Here is a 24948-nt window from a genome sequence, read left to right as displayed (position 1 = left end):
TAAGATAGTCACAGTTAACGTTAATGGTATTAATAACCCTATAAAAAGAAGGAAGGTAATGCAGAGACTTAAAAAATTAGGGGACATTACATTTTTACAGGAAACCCATCTGAGTCAAGGGGAACATGAGAAATTGGGGAAATTAGCTGGAACACAAATGTATTCATCTTCATATACATCAGCTAAAAGAGGAGTAGCTGTGCTCCTTAATAATAGTTTAGGATTCATTAAGGATAAATGTATTAGGGAAAAACAGGGGAGATTCGTCCTCTTACGTGGAGAAATAGATGGCCAGTTTATAACATTGTTTAATGTATATAATCCACCAGGAGAGGGCGTCACCATCATGAAAAGAATCCTTAATTTGTTAATGACAGAGGCTAAGGGATTAATTATAATGGGAGGGGATTTTAATTTGGTGATGAATCAAAAGCTAGATACTATAAGTAGAGTAAAACATAAATCAGAACCAACAGCAAAATTATTAAGGGAAGCAAAATTAGAACTGGGATTGTTTGATGTCTGGCGTTATCTTCACCCAAAGGATAGAACTTTTACTTTTTATTCTGAGGCACACAAAGTATCCTCAAGACTGGATTTTTGTTTTGTTAAAGCATGATCTCCATAGAGTGATTACATGTGAGATTGTCCCTTTTTTATTGGCAGACCATTCTGCAGTCGTTATTGAGTTAAACTTTCAAAGGGCATTAAAAATAAGTGTTTGGAGATTTAATAATTCATTACTTATGGAACAAAAGTTTAAAGAAAAAATGACAGAGGCTATTAAAACCTATCTGGATACAAATGATAATAGCGAAACAAATCCTGTACTATTATGGGAAACAGCCAAAGTAGTCCTAAGGGGAGAGATAATAGCATATTCATCTTGGAGGAAAAAAACTGAGAGAGAATAAACAAAGGTTAATAGAAAATAAAATACAAAAGTTGCAAGAAATACAATTGAGGGATACAATATTAGAAAAAGAATTGAATGATGCAAAAAAGAATTAGAAAATATGGATTCAGAGAATATGGTAAAGGATTTTACTTTTGCTAAACAATTATTCTATGATAATAGTCCCAAAGCTCAACGAATTTTGGCCTCCAAAATAAAAAAGAATAAAGAAAAAGTAGCAATTAATACAATTATGGATGATATAACGCCAAGGAGAGGGGTACAAGAAATTTGAGCTTGTTTTAGGAACTACTATGAAAATTTGTATAATTCAGAAGTAAAGGATTCGGTCACGCAGTCAATTGAAAGTTATCTGGATGAGTTAAGATTACCATCTGTTACGGAAACTCAGAATGAAAGCTTGGTAGAAAATATAACCTTATTGGAAATAATAAAAACTATTGAAAAGGGGAAATTGGGGAAATGCCCTGGAGAAGATGGTTATACTTATGAGTTTTATAAAGATTATAAATACCTTATTGCACCAGTTTTATATAGAGTGTTTAATGAGGTATTACAAACAGGAAAATGGCCAGATACTTGGAAAAATGCAATTATAACAGTAATAGCTAAAGAAGGGAAAGACCCAAAACAATGTTCTTCATATAGGCCAATTTCACTTTTGAACGTTGATCAGAAAATTTTTACATCCATTATGGCAAATAGAATTTTGGATATATTACCTTGTATTATAAATTTGGACCAAACAGGTTTTGTTAAAAATAGATTTCTTGGTGACAATGTACGCCGAACCCTTGATGTGATTGACTATGCTAGAAAAACAAAACAACAAATGATAGTGCTTACACTGGATGCAGAAAAAGCATTCGATCAAGTGTCTTGGCCTTTTCTTTTTGCAGTTTTGAATAAATTTGGTTTTCACATGAAATTTATTAATTTAATGAAGGGTATGTACAATGAAGCATCAGCTAGAGTGAAAGCTATGGGTTCGCTATCGAAACCCTTTCAGATAAAAAGAGGGGTAAAACAGGGGGATCCGCTTTCCCCACAGATTTTCGCCATGTGCATTGAGCCACTGGCGGAATACATACGAATAAGTATGAGTATAAAGGGTGTTAGGATACAAGATGAAGAACACAAACTCGCGTTATATGCGGATGACGTTATAATATTCCTAACTGATATATATAAATCATTACCAGCGCTTTTGGAAGAAATTGGGAAATACGGGTCCTTATCTGGCTATAAATTAAATTCAGCTAAAACTAAAATTATGGAAATAGGATGTAACCTCTAAACAGCATTTAAAGGCGCTCTAAGCGAATAATGTGCGACGTCACTTCCTGTTGATGTTTGAACTGTTTTCAAACAGACAGAGCGTAGCTAACTCCTCCCCCTCCCCCTCCCTTCCGTGCTTTCATGAACGCGCCCAACCCCCACCCCCAAATCCTTTTTGTCGTTTATTGGCTGGAATACTTTGTTTTGTTTTGTGATGCTAGGTTTGGCCATTTGTTGATATTGCCGTTTGTGAAGCCTGGGCTGTCTACAGAGATCGCGGTTTTTTACAGTTTGATCAGCGGACAGGCAGCAAGCAGATAGTGAGGAGATGTTTCCGGTATGTAACAAAAAATGTTTTATGGTCTAAAACGCGTGAATTCGCTTAGAGCACCTTTAAGAAAAGGTTTAAGTTGAAATGGAATCAGAACAAAATAAAATATTTAGGCATTAAAATTCCCAGAGAAATTGACGAATTGTATTTCTGTAACTATAAAACTTTGGAAAATTCCCTAAGGCAGGATTTTAGATGCTGGAAGATCCTGCCCCTTACAATTTTTGAAAAAATAAGAATAATAAAAATGAATGTATTGCCACGTTTTCTATTTTTCTTCCAGAACCTCCCTTTGTATTTAACAAGCTCACGCTTTAAGGAATGGGAAAGAATGCTAGGAAAGTTTATTTGGGATGAAAAAAAACAGAGGGTAAAACTTAAATATCTACAACAAAATAACGAACAAGGTGGGTTGGGTCTACCAAATTTGAGTCATTATTATTATGCAGCCCAAGTTAAAAGTATTTTAGTTTTGATGAATAATAAAATGAATCCTAAATGGAAATCTATTGAGATCAAAATGATAAACTCACCCACCTCCCTAATCTTCTCAGGACAAACGGCAGAAAGAGTTAAGTATATAAATCACTCTATTTACCATACATGGAAGAGCTGGAAAGGATTATGTAAAACTATGAAAATAAAACCAAGGGATACGGTTTGTCTGAGGGAAATTGATCAGGACCCAGATTTCACTCCAAATCGTACAAATGTGATTTTCAGGATATGGGAAACCAAAGGTCTTACAAGATTTCATAAAATGATTCAAGACCATATGGTAGATACATTTGAAAATTTGTCGAAGGACTATAATCTTTCAAGTAATAATTTTTTTGGTTACCTCCAAGCAAGGAGTTATATAATAACAAATATACAGTCCTTCCAAGACCCTAAACCTATTGTGGAATATATTCTGAAAGTCTATGAAAAGTTGAGTTTTAAAAATGTAATCGGTCAAATTTATAATATCTTAAATAATAACAAAGATGACCAGCCTAATAAAATGATAAATTCTTGGGAGAAAGACATCGGAATAAATGTGACTGAAGAGGAGTGGAGTCAGGCATGTAAAAATGTTTTTGGTTATGTTAAGTCTCCCTATTGGCAGGAATATGCATGGAAGATATTGGTTAGATTTTTTATAACACCTTTGAAAATTAGTAAATATACAAACCAAAAACAATATTGCTGGAGAGAGTTTGGGGAATGTAATGTTGATTTGACTCATATCCTTTATACATGTTCAAAAATCCAACAATACTGGGTTAAGGTGTTGGAACTAATACATTTAATTTGTGGTAAAAATCTTAATTTTGGTCAACTACATGTTATGCTTGGTATACAGCCAGAAGGGTTAAACAAAGAGCATTACTATATCTTCTGGGTGTTGAGAATTACCGCTATTAAACAAGTAACTCGAGGATGGAAAAAAGCTGACACTCCCAGGTTGGATAAATGGATTGAAGCTGTAGAAAACATGTATGAAAATGAAATGATAACACATAAAATGAAAGGTAAAATGAGTTTATTTAAGATGAGATGGTCTGCATATGTTAATCAAATCTTGAGTAATAAACCTAGGTATGGATTGGGACCTGTGTAATTAGATGAAGCAGGGACGTATTTTGAGTGATATATGATGTAACTACATGGAAACTTGGATGATATGTAGGCATTGTATGTTTTTTCTGTCTTTTTATGTTTATTTATTATTATTTTTTTTTTGCTTTGTCATTCACGGTGTGGTAAGGAAGGAGAAAAGGGGAGGAAAAAAAATGTATATGTATTGTGTCAATTTTGTTGTGTTGATTGTAGGATAGCAATGCGAACAATGTCACAATAAAAAGTATAAAAAAAAAAAACAATGTTAGTGTTCCTGAGTATAGAATCTCCAATGACCAGGGCACTTTTAAAAGGTGTTTCAGCTGGTGTACTCCTTAGGGGATCGAATCTGTTAGAAACTACCGTAACGTTATGGGTCTTAGAAGGACGCCGTTTATGACTATGCCGCCTGACAGTCACCCAGTTAGACCGCCGACTTGACTCTGATGTTGGAACCGAGCCATGTGTATTTTGATAAACACTATGCACGCTCGATACAGTATTTGTAATATTTACATTAGCATCTGATGTCGGAACCGAGCCATTAGTCTTTTCGCTCGATAGATTATTTGCAACAGTAACATAGCGGTTTTGCTATCCTCAACTAGCGTTCGCCCAGCAAACACAGAACGTTCCCCTAACGTTAGTTTTTGGTTATATTTTGGTTATTTTTTTGGGAACCAAATAATAACGTTCTGGGAACGTTCTTTTTAGGTTTTATTTTTTGCAACCATAAAATAACGTTCCCATAACGTTGCAGGGTGGTTATTTTTAAATAACCTAAAAATAACTTATACAGAACGTTATTTTTTGGTTATTTTTTTGGAACCATAAAATAACGTTCCCATAACGTTGCAGGGTGGTTATTTTTAAAATAACCTAAAAATAACTTATACAGAATGTATTTTTTGGTTATTTTTTGGTTATTTTTGGGAACCATAAAATAACGTTCCCATAACGTTGCAGGGTGGTTATTTTTAAAATAACCTAAAAATAACTTAAACAGAACGTTATTTTTTGGTTATTATTTTGGAACCATAAAATAACGTTCCCATAACGTTGCAGGGTGGTTATTTTTAAAATAACCTAAAAATAACTTATACAGAACGTTATTTTTTGGTTATATTTTGGTTATTTTTTGGGAACCATAAAATAACGTTCCCATAACGTTGCAGGGTGGTTATTTTTTAAATAACCTAAAAATAACTTATACAGAACGTTATTTTTTGGTTATTTTTTGGTTATTTTTTGGGAACCATAAAATAACGTTCCCATAACGTTGCAGGGTGGTTATTTTTAAAATAACCTAAAAATAACTTATACCTAACGTTCTTTAATGGTTATGTTTAGGTTATGTTTTTTTTTAGGAAATTAAGTAAAAGCATAATTAAACCCATTATTTCTGAAGTGAGCATGTCTGTTATGCGCGTGCTCCTGCTTACCTCGCGCTCTTCACGAGCACCCGCTTTCTCTTGTACGCGAATTCGCATAATTTAAAAAATAACGGTCGTTAACGGTTTTCTTTCCTCAGAGACATACATTATATTAGCGTTTCTTTTTTCTCTTTCTTTCTTTCTTAAGTAACTTAAATATGTGAGAAAAAATGTATATATGAGTGATTTCCGATCGATTTGAGGAGAATATGATGAGAATATGATGTTAGAAACTTTTTATTGTCGAATAAACGAATAGCCGCCTAACTGTGGTAAGATCTTTTTACCTAAAGTGAATGAAATGTTTATTTATTTGGCATTTGGTTTTTACTTCATAGTCTAACATTATTTAAGCGATTTATTTTCTTTCTTAGTTTCTTTAATATGTGAAAACGAAAATATATTTTAATGATTTCCATGAAGGAGAATGTGATGTTAGAAGCTTTTGATTGTTGTAAAAACTGAGAGCTATTCGGCTAACGTTAAACTGATCTGTTAACCTGAAGTGAATGAAATGCTTATGTATTTGTTGTCAATAGCTTTTACCTCAGTCTAACATTTATTCTATTTATTTTCTTTCTTCATTTAGTAACTTATATTTGAGAACTAATATATATTTTAGTGATTCCCGTCTATATGAAGAGAGGATGTTTTTGATTATTGTAATAATGGAGAGGCGGCTAACTGCTGTGGTAAGATTTTTTAATCCAAAGTAAATTAAATGTTTATTCATTTTTAATAAATATCTGTTTTAAGTCTTCTTTATTGTATTGAAGTCATTTATATATTTGATAAAATACAATGCTATCTAAATTCAATGTGTGGTGGGTTGAGTTTTTATTTTATTTAAAATAACCTGTGTTATTCATCTAATGTTTTAATAGACATTTTTTCAGTAATAAAATAATTTAATTGTTATAAATGTTGTTATTAATATATTGGTTTATTCCTTTTTATATGGAAATGTGTTTAACTTATTTTGGATAGATATGATAGAAAAAAACACAACATGGAATGTACCAATAGACGTGCCATACTTCACTGCAGCTAGAATCTTGAGCTCTGCGCGCTCTTTCAGTGCGTGCACGGAGCCGCGGCAACGCGCACTGTCCTGTAGATCATTAAACTGTTTTTGTTCCATGTCAACTGTGCATACTCCCAGCAAAAATGTTTGGTTCCCAAAACGTTCTCCTAACGTTCGAATAACGTTCCCATAACGTTAGTTTTTGGTTCCCATAACGTTATTTTTTTAAGGTTTGTTTTTGGTTAGCCAGGAAAGTTTTCTTTACGAAAATAGAACGTTATTTTTAGGTTAGTTTAACGTTCCCCTAACGTTATAATAACGTTAGGAGAACGTTAGTTTTAGGTTAGTTTAAAGTTTTTCTAACGTTCCCCTAATATTATTCTAACGTTATAATAACGTTAGGAGAACGTTAGTTTTAGGTTAGTTTAAAGTTTTTCTAACGTTCTCCTAACGTTATTCTAACCTAAAACTAACGTTCTCCTAACGTTATTATAACGTTATCATAACGTTAAACTAACCTAAAAATAACGTTCTATTTCCGTAAAGAAAACTTTCCTGGCTAACCAAAAACAAACCTAAAAAAATAACGTTATGGGAACCAAAAACTAACGTTAGGGGAACGTTTTTAGAAACAAAAACTAACGTTAGGAAAACGTTTTGGGAACCAAAAATTGTTAGCTGGGCGGATGCGCGATTCTAGTTCAGCAACCTTCTCAGTTAACCTTAATACTTCAATACACTTAGTGCATGTAAACCCCTCTATGCTAACAGCAGAAGCTAAACTATACATGTGGCAAGTAGTACATGTTATAATAACAAGCGGAGTCTTACCGCTTTCATGCTGGGCGATGGCGTCTTCGTTTACCCGAACGCGGTCCCCGGAGCTGCATCGCGTGGGGTGTTCGGTTGTGACGCGCCTCGGTCACCTGCGAACATCTGGGGCCAGGGTGATGTGGGGCATGCTGAATCTGCGAAGGCCGGGCAGCGGTTCCTCCACAGCTTCCCGATCGCTTTCATGTTGGGCGATGGGGTCTCCGTTCAGTCGTTCACGGTCCGTGAAGCTGCATCGCGTGGAATGCTCGTTTGTTGCGCACCTCGTTCGCTTGTGGACGTCGGAAGGCAGGGTGAAGTGGGCGCTAGTCATAAGTAAAGTTAGTTTTTATGTCTAAAGAATAACTTAATTTAGTTACGACTTCAATGCGCGCGCATATATAACGCAGCCACACGTGTATGACGTGTCTTGTGGTAAAACTGCCGACCAATGGGATCTCTGGATCTGGATCCAGCCCCGCCCCCTGGATGCCGTGTTCTGCAGTGAGGCGCTACTGGGGTTACAAGTCCAACTCTCTATCCACTAGGCTATGACTATATGACTGTGTATCAACTGCAGTATTGAGTAAATGTTTGTGTTTAGATTAAAATAATTACAGAGAGATATTGTGGTTATTTAGTGTTTGAACTGCTTAAAATTTTTCTGGCTGCTGGATAAAATTGTTCCTTAGGCTTTACCTCCTGTATACACTTCTGTATGGCCAGAGGACATAGCTGGAAACAGTTTGGTTTGGGGATAAGTGGGCATTTATCGTAGTGTAGTAATTTGAAAGATGGCTGCCAAACCACGCTTAACAGGAGTACGTTGAATGTTACATACTAAACCTAAGATTTTTAAACCCTCTTCATTTACTAAACAAAGCAGAAAGTCTAATGAATATCCTACCGTTACTCCAATATCTGGTTTGACGTCCTCTGCTTTGCTAATACTACGTGTTATCGTTTGTTCGTATCGCTACCTTTTGCTACATGAGAAAAATGGAGTCTTTCTTCCAGCCGCAAGAAGTCGATACCTTCTGTTCTCTATCCTATTGAACAACGGCCACTTGAGAGCAAAAACAATAACAAAGAATGATACTGCATCAAGATTGGACTCTCGTTCTGGACTGTTACACTTTGCAGCAATACTTTTACTAGCTGGTGATGCCTTGTATTTCAAGGGAGGTTGTCTTCTGATTTAAGCGAGCTTGTGTTGAGGCTAATCACACCTGTTGTTCCTAGTGGGGTAGAGATACCAGTAGTTCCTTGTGGCATAATACCAAGGCTGACCTCATCAGTGGCTCTCAGTAGACGAGCGCTGTTAGCCGGGGACAAAGACCACCAGCGGCATTATGTGGATCAGAACTGGTGGCCAGGGGATTAAAACCATTAGCGGCATTTAGCGGGGTAGCACCAGCAGCTACTAGTCCAGCAGCTGAGAGGTTGACGGTGTTAGCCGAGAAGTTAGCACCAGCTACTGATGGACCAACAACACCAAGGCTAACAACACCACTGGTTCTCAGCAGTCCGGCAGCCGGGGAGGCGGTGTCATCGGCGGTCTCTAGCGGAGCAGCACAGAGGATAATTCCATCGCCGGCTGCCAACGGGGAAGCGTCGACGGCAATCACCCCAGAAGATGTAAGACTTTCATCCTCATCGGTGTCGGCTGTGGGACTAACATCGCCAGAGGTTGGCAGCGGACCAGTGCCAAGGCTAACTTCATTAGCAATATGTAGTGACAACTCAAACATCAATGACATTAAGGTCAAATTTAGAAAGCCTGTGTTAAAAAAAACATCGTAGAACTAAATATTCCAGACCCTTAATTAATCGAGAACAGTCTGGGACTCTACCTACAAACCTTAGGGACTGCTATGCGGACATTTAAATGTGAGAAGTCTCAGAAATAAGTGTAAACAACTAGAGCATCTCCTAGTTGATTCAAATATTGATTGTTTAGGAATATCTGAAACTAACATCAGCTGAAGCCCTGGTAAATATGCCTGGGTATCATGTGTTTAGAAAGGATAGGGAGAAAGGTAAAGGTGGGAGAGTATTGCTCTATGTCAGAAATACCTGGTCTTGCAGACAGCTTGAATTGGCAATTGATATTATATTTGATTGTGTTGGTGTGGAAATCACTTTGTCAAATGAAATGTATTTATTTTACTATGCATTTATCGACATCCATCTATGAAGGTAGAATTTTATGACCAGTTAAAAAATTTGTTGAAATCCTGTGACCAAAACAAAGAGATTATAATTATAGGTGATTTTTTTTTTTTTTTTTTTTATAACTTATGTTTTTGGGCTGTTTTTTGCCTTTATTAGATAGATAGTATTGTAGGAGAGGACAGGAAAGTATAGGGTGGAGAGAGGGGTATGGGATCGGCAAAGGACCTCGAGCCGGGATTCGAACTCGGGTCACCGAAAGTGCGTCTGCACCATATGTCGGAGCACTTGCCCACTACACCATCGGCTCCGACAATTATAGGTGATTTTAATATAAATTGGGATGATAAACATGGTAGGAAAAATCTTAAACGATCCACAGATTATTTTAACCTAGAACAATTTATTGAAAAGCCAAGTAGAATAACAAATGACTCCCAGACAAGAATAGATATTTTGTTCACTAATAAGCCAAACCGAATTATTAAGACTGAATTTTTTAACTGGTTTATCAGACCATAATATTATTTTATTTTCTAGGAAACTATCAAAACAGAGGTATCACACATGAAATACTGCTCCTCATTCCTCTGATGTTAAATTAAATTTTATACCTGAAAATCAAATACAGAACCTTAATACAGCCTTGAAAATGGTTGATTGGGATGAAACATTATTCCCAAAAAATATAGAAAGCAGTTATATCTCTTTCATCAATAAGCTTACAGAGGTGATGTCCTCTTTCACCTGTAGGGGGAGCCGTGGGGCTAAGAAGGGAAATAATTTACCATGGTTGAATCAAACGTGTAAAAAGCTTTTAAAAATAAGAGATATGTTGCTTAAACAATACTTGAAATCTGGTTTACCTACTGATATGGAAAAATTCACACATGCACGTAATAAAGTTATACAAACTATAAGAAAAGCCAAAGCAGATTTTTTCGTGTCCAATATAGAAAGTACAAGAGGTAACGGGAAAAAAACATGGCAAATTTTAAACAAACTATTAGGTAAACACAATGAAAAGGAAAATAAATCTATTGAGTTAGTTGTGAATAATCCCCTGATTAAAGATCCTAAGATCGTGGAAAACACTCTTAATAATTATTTCATAAACAGTATATCTGAAATAACAAGGCAATTTGTTCCTTCTAATATTCTACCTCGACTTATAAATGAAGATCAACCCATCTTTCACATCCAAAATATAACGGAGGCAGAGGTAATAAAGATAATTACTGCTCTTAAAAACTCCAAAGCTAGGGATGTTCACGGTCTAGACACTAACTTTTTAAAAACCCACTTTGATGCATTGGTACAACCCATTACTCTTATGGTTTATCAATCAATAAGTCAAAGGGTAGCTCATCATATTGGAAAGAGGCTATTATCACTCCTATTTTAAAATCAGGGTTAAAAACAGAGGTCTCCAACTACCTTACAATTAGTATCTTGCCAATAGCTTCTAAGGTAATTGAGAAGTGGGTAGCAAAACAACTGGTAGAACATCTGTATAAAGGTTTCACCCCACTGCATTGTATGCAGTTTGGGTTCCGGCCCAACCATTCTACGGAGACAGCAAATAGTTTTTTAGTTGAAAAAAATCAAGTGTTGATTGGATAAGAGTCCTTGTGTAGGAGCCGTATTTTTAGACCTTAAAAAGGCGTTTGACAGAGTGAACCATCAAGTACTGCAGACTAAACTCACACATTTTAACTTTTCTACAGATGCTTTATCATGGTTTCAATCTTATTTATCAAATAGAACACAACGTGTAAGTATTGATGGCGTTAAATTCTTTTCACTTCATAATCATGTTGGAGTTCCGCAGGGCTCCATTCTTGGGCCTCTATTATTTTCCATGTACATTAATGATCTTCCAACTGTTTGTTTGGACCTTAATGTACAGATGTATGCAGATGACGCTGTGATCTTCTTACATGGCAAAGAAGCAAAGACTACAGATCTAATGCAATAACTAAAGTTCAAAATTGGTTAAATCGAATTTGTCTTATTCTTAATACCAAAAAGACGGTTGTCATGATGTTTACAAAAAAACCTGAGAAAATAAAAACTAAAGAATCTGTTTGCAAGATGCCTGTGAAAAAACTATCAACAAGAAGTAGATCTTCTGTGTTTTTGGGAGGTGAAGAATTGGAGTTGGTGGATCAGTTTAGGTATCTTGGGGTTATATTAGACTCAACCCTTACTTTAACAAAGCACATAAAAATTTAATTTAATTTGCAAAACTATAAATAAATTAGGTCTTTTATTACAACAGAGGCCGCAAAATTCTATCTCCACTGTATGATTTTTTTTCTCATATTGAGTATTGCTTCACAGTTTGGTCATTTGCCAGTGTCACTGCATTAAAACCCATAGATCAACTTTATAAAAAAGCAATTAAGGTATTTGATAGGAAACCACAGATGTTTCACCATTGCTCAATTCTAGAAAAGCATACATTTTTGTTTTAAAAATGTTAAAGTCTTTAAACGCAGCTGTCTTATCTATAGGTCAATGAATGGAATGGCCCCACCACCCCTGGGGGACTTCATAAAAAAGAGAAATAATACGAGGTCAATTTCTCGAGGGGACTGTAAAGTACCGTTTAGAAAGTCCACATTTGCGCAAAACGTCCTCTCTATTAAAGGCTGCACAGATTGGAACAGTATGCCAATAGAAATTAGAGATAGTCCTACTTTTGCATCATTTAAGAAGCAGCTTAAAAGATGGCTTAATAATAATAATAAATGTGAACATTAGGTAAAAAGGTAGACTGGTAGGTAGATCAATTTTATTTGTATTTAATAAGATGCATAGTATTCACGTATTTTATATAAAAGTGTTATTATTAGTATTTTACATTGTTTAGGTGCTTTTAATGTTTTTAGTGTTATAGGTTTATTAATAGTTGTGTATGTTGTTTGTTTATTTTGAGTTTGTTTTTTATGTGTGGGACTATGGATGGAAATTAGCATTGTGCTAAATTCGGCGTATTTACGTCAATTCTTATTGTACGTTCATTAATATGCATTGTCCCATCTAAACAAATAAATGAAATGAAAAATGATCAGAGCCGATCCTCCCTATACGCAGGCTACGCGAGCTGCGTAGGGCGCGCACCACTAGGGGGCCCCCCCATGTTCTTAACTTCATGCAGCGCTGCACAGACCAGCCGTCGAGTGACATCAATGTGCCGCAGGAGCCATTTGAAATTATAACAAGCAGTCTGATCTCACGATACTTTAATTCCAGTTGTCAGTCCATCTATGCAGCTCCACATGCGGTTGACGTGCCTATCAACATGCATCTTCATTCGGAAATTAAAGCTATCCACCCGGAGCAGGAAAGACAAGCACATTACAGTGTTAAGGTTTCTCTCCAGTGTGAACTTTCTGATGGGCTTTGAGTTGACCTGAATAAGCAAACGTCTTGTCACACTGAGAGCATTTGTAAGGTTTTTCACCTGTATGAATTCTCAGGTGTGTCACTAAACTGTCATGTCGATTAAAACTCTTCCCACAGACCCTACAGTGATGATTTTTTTCTCCAGTATGAATTCTCTGATGAACTCTTGATTGAGATGAATCAGAGAAGTTCTTCCCACAGACACTACAGTGATAAGGTTTCTCTCCAGTGTGAACTCTCTGATGGACTTCTAAATGACATGACCTAGAGAAGCTCTTCCCACAGTGAATGCAGACGTAAGGTTTTTCTCCAGTATGAAATCTCTGATGAACTATTAATTGAGATGAACTAGAGAAGCTCTTCCCACAGACACTACAGTGATAAGGTTTCTCTCCAGTATGAACTCTCTGATGGACTTTTAAATGACCTGACTGAGCAAACGTCTTGTCACACTGAGAGCATTTGTAAGGTTTTTCACCTGTATGAATTCTCTTGTGATTACGCAAGTTATTCAAATGACTAAAACTCTTCCCACAGAGACTACAGTGATGAGGTTTCTCTCCAGTGTGAACTCTCTGATGGGATTTTAAGTAAGATGAATAAGCAAATGTCTTGTCACACTGAGAGCATTTGTAAGGTTTTTCCCCTGTATGAATTCTCAGGTGTGTCACTAAATTGTCATGTTGATTAAAACTCTTCTCACAGACACTACAGTGATGAGTTTTTTCTCCAGTTTGAAATGTCTCATGGATCAGCAGCTGATATTCATGACAGAAACGTTTATCACAGTGTGAACACTGATAGAGTTTCTCCTTAATGTGAGTATTCTGGTGTTTTTTTAATAAATTTGAATCCCTAAAGTTTTTGTCACATTCACTGCACTGATACGGTCTCTCATTGGTGTGTGAAAGCACATGTCTCTTCAGACCACGTTTATAGTTAAATCTCTTCTCACAGTGAGGACACTCGTAAGGTTTTTCTCCAGTGTGAAGTCTCTGATGAATTTTAAGATTGTCTTTGGTTCTGAAGTATTTTCCACATTCATTGCAGTTGAAAGGCTTTTCATCACTGTGTGTCCTCATGTGAACATTTAGTTTAGAGGAAGAGACACAAATCCTCCCACACTGCTCACAGTGAAACTGCTTCTTCTTCTTCTTCTTCTCTGTGTGCTCTTCTGAATGAAGTTTCTTCTCTTGTAAGGTAGTAAAGCTGATCTCAGATCTGGTGAAGAGTTTCTGTTCTGTGTGTTTTCTCTCATGTCTCTCTAAATGTCTCTGTGAGCTGAATGTCTTTCCACAGGTGATGCAGGAAAAAGTTTGTGCTGTCAGTCGCTCTTTTGATGTTGAGGACTTTATTTCTATATCCAAACATGAATCACTCTTCACATCTGAAAAGAAACATGAAACAATTAAATTGCCTTTTCACTCTTATTTACACAAAGGAGGATGAAAAATTGAGATTCTGTATCTTTTTCTAGATTCACTCATATAGATAAGAGGAAAATTTAACTGCAGTAGCCACCGTTCAACCTAAAGAGGGCAGCACTCAGATGTTTTTACACCATATATTGTACCATTGAAACACTTTATACCCAAATGTAAAAAAAGTTACTCAAATCAATGAACAGCATTAATAAAGCCCCATTCTTACATATCTGATCTGTAAGAATGGGGCTTTATTAGTGTTTCAGCTATATGCATTCTACTGTGGCGGCCCGCCACGCCTAAAACGATCCCGCCACGCCTGCGGTTGTGGATAGAAGGAATAGAGCAAACGAAATCTTGCCAGATGAGCACTGTTTTATGCTAATTCTTCACCCAAATTTAACTCTAAACACAAATACAGCCTAAATCCTAAAGCTAGGGCCACTGTTTTCATCCTACCTCCAAATATGATCATAAACATTTTGGCATTTGCTGAATTCCTTCTATACAAAAGCCACGGCAGCAGCTCGCAGAATCAAGCTACCGAAATGTCATCCCTGCCAGACTGGCTGTCTTAAAGAAATAAATTCCTTTCTGGATTCTCGTTGTTCACTCATTTATTAATAAATCTCCTAAGATATAATTTTCCCCATGGGTTTAGTTTCATGCGCAAATAGATTTAAATCAACAGATGATGATTACGTCTCTCTTTTGAGAAATAATAATAAAATAAATAAGCCTACACTAAATAAATAATTAGCAGACTGCCAAAACGAATAAAAAAGCATTTAAGTTTCTGTTCTTTTTTATGACGCGCTCTAAAACCAGCAGCAGAAAGCAGAAATGTTTTTAATGATTTTAAATAAGCACAATGTTTTCTCCTTATTGTGAGTGTACACAAATAAAAGTACACGATTTACAGTTTAGAATGTTGTTTTACGTTTATCTGTATGACTATAAATTTAGGGTAATTTAAGGTGCAAGGTCACCACCACGCATATGCTGTACATGACGCATATAGACGAACGCAGGGCAGGGCTGCGAGAAAAGACTTTAAACTATTGATTTAACATTAAGGGTGTCACAGTTTCGATTTTAAATTGAAATCGATCGAAATTAAGTCACAGCTTCGAACTTCGAATTAAAAAATGGGATCGTCGATGCTGCCACGCCTCCATGTCACGTCCGGTCGGCTTGCCAAGAGAGGGAAAAAAACTCTCAGAGATGCCTTTAAAAACATCTGTCCAGCGGAACGCGATCATATTTTAAACACGAGGGATGCTACAACTCCTTGAAATGCATATCATAAACAGGATTACTACCTAGTTATCTGCCTTTGGACAGAGCGCAGCTCTCTGCACGTGCGCGAGAGTGAGAGAGGCGCAAAGATGCAGCGGATTATATTTGAAACAAAAGGGATAGTTTGCCTCAGCTCGCATGAAACGCATAAAACTGAACAAATACATAAGGATTACTACTTTAGTTTATGTTTAGACTTCGGACAGATGCGCGAGCACGTGCACGTGAACGTGAGACAGAGAAGCGCAGCTGCTTATGATGCTGGATTTATTTCAGATGCTATGAGTCCAAGACACGCGCATTAAGTCCATGTGCATTAAGTCCATGTGCGTGCAAGAAGGAATCCTCTCTCTACAAGCTCTCGCGTTAAGTGAAGCCCACAAACCCCCATGCGAGTTGTGCAATGTGCATGTTATGTTAAAATATAGTAATAATAATAATAAATAATGGCATATCATTTTTGTCTTCAAAAAAATATGTAAAAATCGAGAATCGGATCGAATCGTGACCTTAGAATCGAAAATGTAATCGAATCGAGGATTTAGAGAATCGTGACACCCCTATTTAACATATTACGAGTTTTTTGGACATTCTTTGGAATCACTGTACTAATATCATCAACTTATGAGGCCATTAGTTATTCAGAATATTGAGAGTGAGGAGTCACGTGCCAATTTGGGCGGGGTCTGGGCCGGTCAGCCATGAAGGTAGGAGACGCAATCGGTTGCCAGGGGCAGGCCCGGGGTGGGTAATCGGGAGAACCGGGAGAATTCCCGGTGGGCCGCTTCACTTATGGGCCGGTCGAGTTTTTTTTTTTTTACATTTGTCACGTTAGTGAGTTTATCTTCTCTTAAATGATACTTCACACGTTTCGCATTGACACTGCAGCGCGCAGCCTCTGCATGGGTTGTACCATGTGAGGGAGTTTTCCCCTCCCCTCCCATAGAGTTGGTTCTGTCCATAGCACGTCCAAAAAAACTTTTCTCCGGTAGGCTGGGCCGGCCCTACCGTAACAATACGCGTCTGAGAGGAGGAGGGCGATAAAAACAGGTTGAAGAAAAAATCCATTGGAGGAGGATGCTGCCAAATGTGCCAAACCTACAGATTTATTTTCAAACAAAAGGACAAACAAAAGTGGCAACAGGTAACTTAAGAGAAATAAGCCTAGTAATGATTAGCATTAGCAACATAATACACGGCTAATACCGTTGTCAAACTATTTACAAGCCAAACATTTTTTTGTTAAAATATTAGCCTTTTGTGTATACATGGCGATTCATAGACTTTGCAAATATTATGCAAGCAGCTTCTGAGCAGTCCCCCGCAGAAAATGAGGAGGCCATGAGAAAACAATATGAATTAAAGTTATTTAACCCTCAGGCTGTGTTCAGAACCCTATAACACCTTTTGTTTTCCCAGTCAAAAATGACCAGCCTAAAAAAAGCTTATAAATAACTTGTTATGCCATTTACCAAATATTGTATTCAATATTTTTGTCAAATTGTTTTCTTTTTTAATTAGGACTTTTATATTTCTATTTGCATTAATCATCGGCCTCATTAGCAATGCTAATAATTTATCAACCTTTCCTTGTGGAATACACTCTAAAAAGGGCTAGGTTATTTATATATTTTATATATTGGACAGAACACGCTGCTGGGTTAAAATTGACCCAGTGCTGGGTTGTTTTAACCCAACTGTGGGTTATTATAATCCATGGTTGCATAACAACAACCCAACATTGGGTTATTTTTAACCCAGCATGTGTTTTGTCCAATATTTACCCATTATGAGTAAAAAGTAACCAAGCCTATTTTAGACTGTAGAGGAATATTTTTGTTAACTTCTTATCTTAAGTGAAATATTATTTAACTTTTACCTTATTTGTTGAACCATGATATTAATAAAAACTATAGTAAGAGCTGAACTGTTGCTTTATTATCTAATTTGAAAAAAGTGCTAATTTGGAATAACACTATGGAAAAAGTGGGCCGGTTTTGGGCCTGAAACTCCCGGGCTGAAAAGTGGCCCCACTCCGGCCCTGGCCAGGGGCAACTTCACAGAGGTGCGACTTCCAGAGCCTTTAATTTATTATTTCGGCAAGACAGAAACGATCTACAAATACGATAAAGAAAACGAATAAAGCAATGCAAAAAGATAAGGCGAAAGAAAGGGACCTTACAGGAACAAGCTCACATACAGCGTTGTACTGGCAAAGGTAACTCAAGTTTCTTCACATGCGTTTAGTGTATTGTAATTACATTGCATTTAGCAAACACTTCTTGACCAAAATGACAAAGTTATTAACTGCGACGGTTTCTAAACACTAGATTGTAACGAGATGTTCAATGTACACAAACGTTTCCAACATGTTTTGATGTAGAATATTTAGGTATTTAGTTGTAATTTGATTCTAGCCCAGTTACACATACTGTTGTACCAGGTTTTTGTGTTGGGGCTGCAAACCAGTTCTGTGTTGGCTATGGTAGTTAGGGGCCAAGCCCGCAGGGCGGTAGGCCACTATTGCGTTTGATGGTTTTCTTATTATTATTATTATTATTATTATTAGGGGTCAAGCACCGAAGGTGCTGAGACACCTATTGGAATTGTACTTTTTTCTTCTTCTTAGCCATTGGTGTCTATGGCAGCCCTATGAACCGTATGTAGGAAAATGATGAAATTTGGCACAGTTGTAGTGGTGGTCATAAATAGTCAGGTGGCCAAAAATGGGGTCTCTAGCAGTAACTCTATAGCGCCACCAGCAGTGCAAAAATTCAATGTTCAAATGGTTATAACTGCAGATCCGTTTGATCTATGAAAATTCTACTTAGTAAACGTGATTGCTCTCCTCATGCTTATTGTTTTTAATACCTTACAGTAAGACTCCACCCATTACAGTAGCAGCCATTTTGAAATGTACAGTATTTTGTTTTTTCGCTACTCCCCTTTCAAATTTGGTGCAATTGTTATGAAATTTGGCACAGGTGATCTTTGGAGTGAGCCGCATAGAAATGACTGAACAGAATTTTGATATTTATCTTTGTTTAAAAGTAATAAATGCACAAACTTAACGAGGTTGACGCAAAAATGGTTTTGAAGCTGTATCTCGGTCATTATTTTATCAATCGAAATGAAATTTGGTACACATCATGTGGACCATGATCTTGGGGTCCATGCCAAATTTGGTGACAGCGCCACCTATGGGTCATGAGATATGAAAATAGGCTATTTTTGCCCATAACTTCTGAACTGCTTGTCAGAAAATTATGATCTTGATGTCTATGGATTGCTTACCTCATGCCGCATCTGTCGATGTGTATTATGCCGGGTTTGACCGAACCACCTGTCTGCCATTTTGAAATTTAACATAAATTGTTATATTTTTTGAACTATTTGACATATCCGCACAAAAATTGGTAAGGAGCTTTGACATGATGTCCTGAAGATACCTGGGAAGTCAGAGTACAGCGCCACCTAGGGGTTATAAACTATTACAATTCTTATTGATATTATACTGTTATCTCTTTCTGCTGCCCAATGAACCGTGTCAACTGAGTGGCGCATCTAGTTAATCGTATGCATTGAGATTCTGAGATCCTGGGTTCGAATCCCACATGAGTCACGTATTTTGTTCTTCCTCATCAATTCTTCTAAACCTGTCTGTAGTTCACATGTGTTCTATTTTTCCATGTTTGCTGTTGTTGCTCTGCATTGTGGTGGTTCTGCTCTATGATTCCTGAGCCTTGCGTTTTTGATGCAATTTATGGTGCTTGCTGTGCTTTGTGAGCTTGCTGTGCTTTGTGTGCTTGCTGTGCTTTGTGAGCTTGCTGTGCTTTGTGAGCTTACTGTGCTTTGTGTGCTTGCTGTGCTTTGTGAGCTTGCTGTGCTTTGTGAGCTTGCTGTGCTTTGTGAGCTTGCTGTGCTTTGTGAGCTTGCTGTGCTTTGTGTGCCTGCTGTGATTTGTGTAATTGCTCTGCTTTGTGTGCTTGCTGTGCATTGTGAGCTTGCTGTGCTTTGAGTGCCTGCTGTGATTTGTGTAATTAATGTGCTTTGTGTGCTTGCTGTGCTTTGTGAGCTTGCTGTGCTTTGTGTGCTTGCTGTGCTTTGTGTGCTTGCTGTGCTTTGTGTGCTTGCTGTGCTTTGTGTGCTTGCTGTGCTTTGTGTGCTTGCTGTGCTTTGTGAGCTTGCTGTGCTTTGTGTAATTGCTGTGCTTTGTGTGCTTGCTGTGCATTGTGAGCTTGCTGTGCTTTGTGTGCTTGCTGTGCTTTGTGTGCTTGCTGTGCTTTGTGAGCTTGCTGTGCTTTGTGTGCCTGCTGTGATTTGTGTAATTGCTCTGCTTTGTGTGCTTGCTGTGCATTGTGAGCTTGCCGTGCTTTGTGTGCTTGCTGTGCTGTGTGTGCATTGCGCCGAAGGTGCTTGACCCCGTGTTGCTGCTTGCAGCTATATTTATTATTATTATTATTATTAGGGGTCAAGCACCGAAGGTGCTGAGACACCTATTGTAATTGTTAGTATTATTATTAGGGGCCAAGCACCTATGGTGCTGTGGCACCTATTGTTTCTGTTAGTATTATTCTTCTTAATCTTAATCTTCCCCAATGGGAGTCTATGGCAGCCCTATGAACCGTATATAGGAAAATGATGAAATTTGGCACAGTTGTAGTGGTGGTCATAAATGGTCATTTGGCCAAAAATGGGGTCTCTAGCAGTAACTCTATAGCGCCACCATCATCTCAAAAATTCAATGTTCAAATAGTTATAACTCATGATCCATTTGCTCTATGAAAATTCTACTTAGTACACGTGATTGCTCTCCTCATGCTTATTGTTTTTAATACCTTACAGTAAGACTCCACCCATTACAGTAGCGGCCATTTTGAAATGTACAGTATTTCGTTTTTTCGCTACTCCTCCTTCAAATTTGGTTCAATTCTTATGAGATTTGGCACATGTGATCTTTGGAGTGAGCCGCATAGAAATGACTGAACAGAATTTTGATATTTTTCTTTATTCAAAAGTAATTAATGCGCAAACTTAACGAGATTGACGCAAAATTGGTTCTGAAGCTGTATCTCGGTCATTCTTTGATCAATCGAGATGAAATTTGGTACGCTTCATGTTGACCATGAACTGGGGGTCCATGCCAAATTTGGTGACAGCGCCACCTATGGGTCATGAGATAGGAAAAAAGGCTATTTTTGCGCATAACTTCTGAATCGTTTGTCAGAAAATTATGATCTTGGTGTCTACGGATTCCTTGGCTCATGCCGCATCTGTCGATGTGTATTTTGCCGGGATTGACCGAACCGTCTGTCCGCCATTTTGAAATTTGTGATAATTTGCTATAACTTTTGAAGTATCGGATATATCGGCGCAAACATCGGTAGGGAGCTTCGGCATGATGTCCTGAGGAAATCAGAGTACAGCGCCACCTAGGGGTTATAAACTATAACAGTTCTTATCGAATTGCTTATAACTTCTGAATTCTTTGGCATGTAAGCTCTTTTCTGCTGACCCTTGAGCTGTGTCTACTGAGTGGCGCATCTGTTAAGTCGTATGCATAGAGATCCTGAGTTCATGGGTTCGAATCCAGCCTGAGGCAGGTGTTAATTTCTTCTATTAAAGTTTTGTTCTTTCCCACCTATTCTTCCTGACCTGTCTGTAGTTCACATATGTTCTATTTTTGTCATGTTTTCTGTTGCTGCTCTGCACTGCAGTGGTTCTGATCTGTGATTGCTACGTTTTGGGTACTTGCTGCGCCTTGTGTTTTTGATTGGGTGCTCAATGCGAATTGGGTGATTGATACCTTCTATGTTGTTTGCTGTGCTTTGGGTGCTCATTGCGCTAAATCTGCTTGGCCCCAAATCGCTGCTTGCAGCTATATTTATTATTATTAGGGGCCAAGCACCTATGGTGCTGTGGCCCCTTTTGTTTCTGTTAGTATTATTATTCTTCTTAATCTTAATCTTCCCCAATGGGAGTCTATGGCAGCCCTATGAACCGTATATAGGAAAATGATGAAATTTGGCACAGTTGTAGTGGTGGTCATAAATAGTCATTTGGCCAAAAATGGGGTCTCTAGCAGTAACTCTATAGCGCCACCATCATCTCAAAAATTCAATGTTCAAATGGTTATAACTGGTGATTCATTTGCTCTATGAAAATTCTACTTAGTACACGTGATTGCTCTCCTCATGCTTATTGTTTTTAATACCTTACAGTAAGACTCCACCCATTACAGTATCGGCCATTTTGAAATGTACAGTATTTTGTTTTTTCGCTACTCCTCCTTCAAATTTGGTTCAATTCTTATGAGATTTGGCACATGTGATCTTTGGAGTGAGCCGCATAGAAATGACTGAACAGAATTTTGATATTTTTCTTTATTCAAAAGTAATTAATGCGTGAACTTAACGAGATTGACGCAAAATTGGTTCTGAGGCTGTATCTCGGTCATTCTTTGATCAATCGAGATGAAATTTGGTACGCTTCATGTCGACCATGAAATGGGGGTCCATGCCAAATTTGGTGACAGCGCCACCTATGGGTCATGAGATAGGAAAAAAGGCTATTTTTGCGCATAACTTCTGAATTGTTTGTCAGAAAATTATGATCTTGGTGTCTACGGATTCCTTGGCTCATGCCGCATCTGCCGATGTGTATTATGCCGGGATTGACCGAACCGCCTGTCCGCCATTTTGAAATCTGTGATAAATTGCTATAACTTTTGAAGTATCGGATATATCGGCGCAAAAATCGGTAGGGAGCTTCGGCATGACGTCCTGAGGAAATCAGAGAACAGCGCCACCTAGGGGTATAAACTATAACAGTTCTTATAGAACTGCTTATAACTTCTGAATTCTTTGTATGGCATGTAAGCTCTTTTCTGCTGCCCCTTGAGCTGTGTCTACTGAGTGGTGCATCTGTTAAGTCGTTGCATAGAGATCCTGAGTTCATGGGTTCGAATCCCACCTGAGCCAGGTGTTAATTTCTTCTATTATAGTTTTGTTCTTTCTCACCTATTCCTTTTGACCTGTCTGTAGTTCACATATGTTCTATTTTTGCCATGTTTTCTGTTGCTGCTCTGCACTGCGGTGGTTCTGCTCTGTCATTGCTACGCTTTGGGTTCTTTGCTGAGCCTTGTGTTCTTGATGCACCTTGGGTGCTCAATGCGCCCTGAGTGATTGATAAGTTGTATCTTTCTTGCTGTGCTTTGGGAGCTCATTGCGCTGATGGTGCTTGGCCCCGTATCGCTGCTTGCAGCTATATTTATTATTATTAGGGGCCAAGCCCGCAGGGCGGCAGGCCACTATTGCAATTGATGGTTTTCTTATTATTAGGGGTCAAGCACCGAAGGTGCTGAGACACCTATTGTAATTGTTAGTATTATTATTAGGGGTCAAGCACCGAAGGTGCTGAGACACCTATTGTAATTGTTAGTATTATTATTAGGGGTCAAGCACCGAAGGTGCTGAGACACCTATTGTAATTGTTAGTATTATTATTAGGGGTCAAGCACCGAAGGTGCTGAGACACCTATTGCTATTGTTAGTATTATTATTATTATTCTTACTCTTGTCCAATGGGAGTCTATGGCAGCCCTATGAACCGTAAGTAGTAGAATGATGAAATTTGGCACAGTTGTAGTGGTGGTCCTAAAAAGTCATGTGACCAAAAATAGGGTCTTTAGCAGTAACTCTATAGCGCCACCAGCAGATTAAAAATTCAATGTTCGAACTGTTATAACTGGTGATACATTTGAACTATGAAAAAACTACTTAGTACACGTGATTGCCCTTCTCACATTTATTGCTTTTAATAGCTTACAGTAAGACTCCTCCCATTACAGTAGCGGACATTTTGAAATGTACAGTATTTTGTTTTTTCGCTACTCCTCCTTCAAATTTGATTAAAATGTTATGAGATGTGGCACAGGTGATCTTTGGAGTGAGCCGCATAGAAATGACTGAACAGAATTTTGATATTTATCTTTGTTCAAAAGAAAGAAATGCATGAACTTAACGAGGTTGATGCAAAAATGGTTCTGAAGCTGTACCTCAGTCATTCTTTGATCAATTGAAATTAAATTTGGTACACTTAATGTGGACCATGAACTGGGGGTCCATATCAAATTTGGTGACAGCGCCACCTATGGGTCATGAGATATGAAAAAAGGCTATTTTTGCCCATAACTTCTGAACTGTTTGTCAGAAAATTATGATCTTGATGTCTTTGGATTGCTTACCTCATGCCGCATCTTTCGATGTGTATTATGCCGGGTTTGACCAAACTGCCTGTCCGCCATTTTGAAATTTCACATAAATTGTTATATTTTTTGAACTATTCGAGATATCCGCGCAAAAATTGGTAAGGAGCTTTGACATGATGTCCTGAAGGTACCTGGGAAGTCAGAGTACAGCGCCACCTAGGGGTAATAAACTATAACAGTTCTTATGGAACTGCTTATAACTTCGGAATACTTTGTCTGATATTAATTTCTTTGTGAAATTGTATTCACTGGTTTATGCCGGTTGCAACGATACCTCATTTGTCATTTTCCAACATTCTGTTCATGTGTTATTGTAAAGCATATGGTATATGATTTTTTCGCTACTCCTTTTACAAATTTTGTTTATTTTTTGCCAGGTTCTGCTCGTATAATGTTTGAAGAAATCCGCACAGAAATGACTGAACAGATTTTTGATATTATGTTCTCTTTCTTAGAAAAACCACTCCAAAGGTGACCGTGCCTGTGACGTTGTCTATTTGTCACAGCAAATTAATGTGACTGTATATTACATTGTATAGCATTACTATACATAATGATCTGCTTGTCTTCAATTTCACTTGAGCTCATGTTCATTGTATTTCTGTTATTTCTGCTTCTGCTGTGTCTTTTCTGCATTTTTGGTGATTGACATATGTCAATCCTTGCAGATATCTAATCTTTTTCTGCTGCCCCATGAACTGTGTCAACTGAGTGGCGCATCCAGTTAATTACCTGCATTGAGATTCTGAGTTCTTGGGTTCGAATCCCACATGAGTCATGTATTAGGTTTTTATATTAATGTTTTGTTCTTCCTCATCAATTCTTCTCAACCTGTCTGTAGTTCACATATGTTCTATTTTTCCATGTTTACTGTTGTTGCGCTTCATTGTGGTGGTTCTGCTCTGTGATTCCTGAGCCTTGCGTGTTTGATGCACTTTATGGTGCTTGCTGTGCTTTGTGTGCTTGCTGTGCTTTGTGA

The 24948-nt window shown here is 37.6% G+C and overlaps 1 protein-coding gene across 2 annotated transcripts in view; it reads right to left on the bottom strand.

Annotated features, from left to right (window-relative positions):
* The window catches only part of LOC135771683 (uncharacterized), a 166795-nt gene that overhangs the window by 56450 nt on the left and 85397 nt on the right, over positions 1-24948 (bottom strand). Inside the window, exon 3 of one of the 2 annotated variants that reach the window (XM_065282034.2) lies at positions 9714-14364. The exons of the other annotated variant lie outside the window; for it this stretch is intronic. Coding sequence (XP_065138106.1) covers positions 12938-14364 — 1427 coding nt within the window. The 3' untranslated portion in view covers positions 9714-12937. Of the gene's footprint in view, positions 1-9713; positions 14365-24948 lie in introns of those variants that run through there. 2 annotated transcript variants of the gene reach the window in all.

This window comes from Paramisgurnus dabryanus, chromosome 8 (assembly GCF_030506205.2).
Source record: "Paramisgurnus dabryanus chromosome 8, PD_genome_1.1, whole genome shotgun sequence".
NCBI lineage: Eukaryota > Metazoa > Chordata > Actinopteri > Cypriniformes > Cobitidae > Paramisgurnus > Paramisgurnus dabryanus.
Note: the sequence above shows the minus strand (reverse complement) of the source record. Positions and strands in the feature narration are given on the sequence as shown.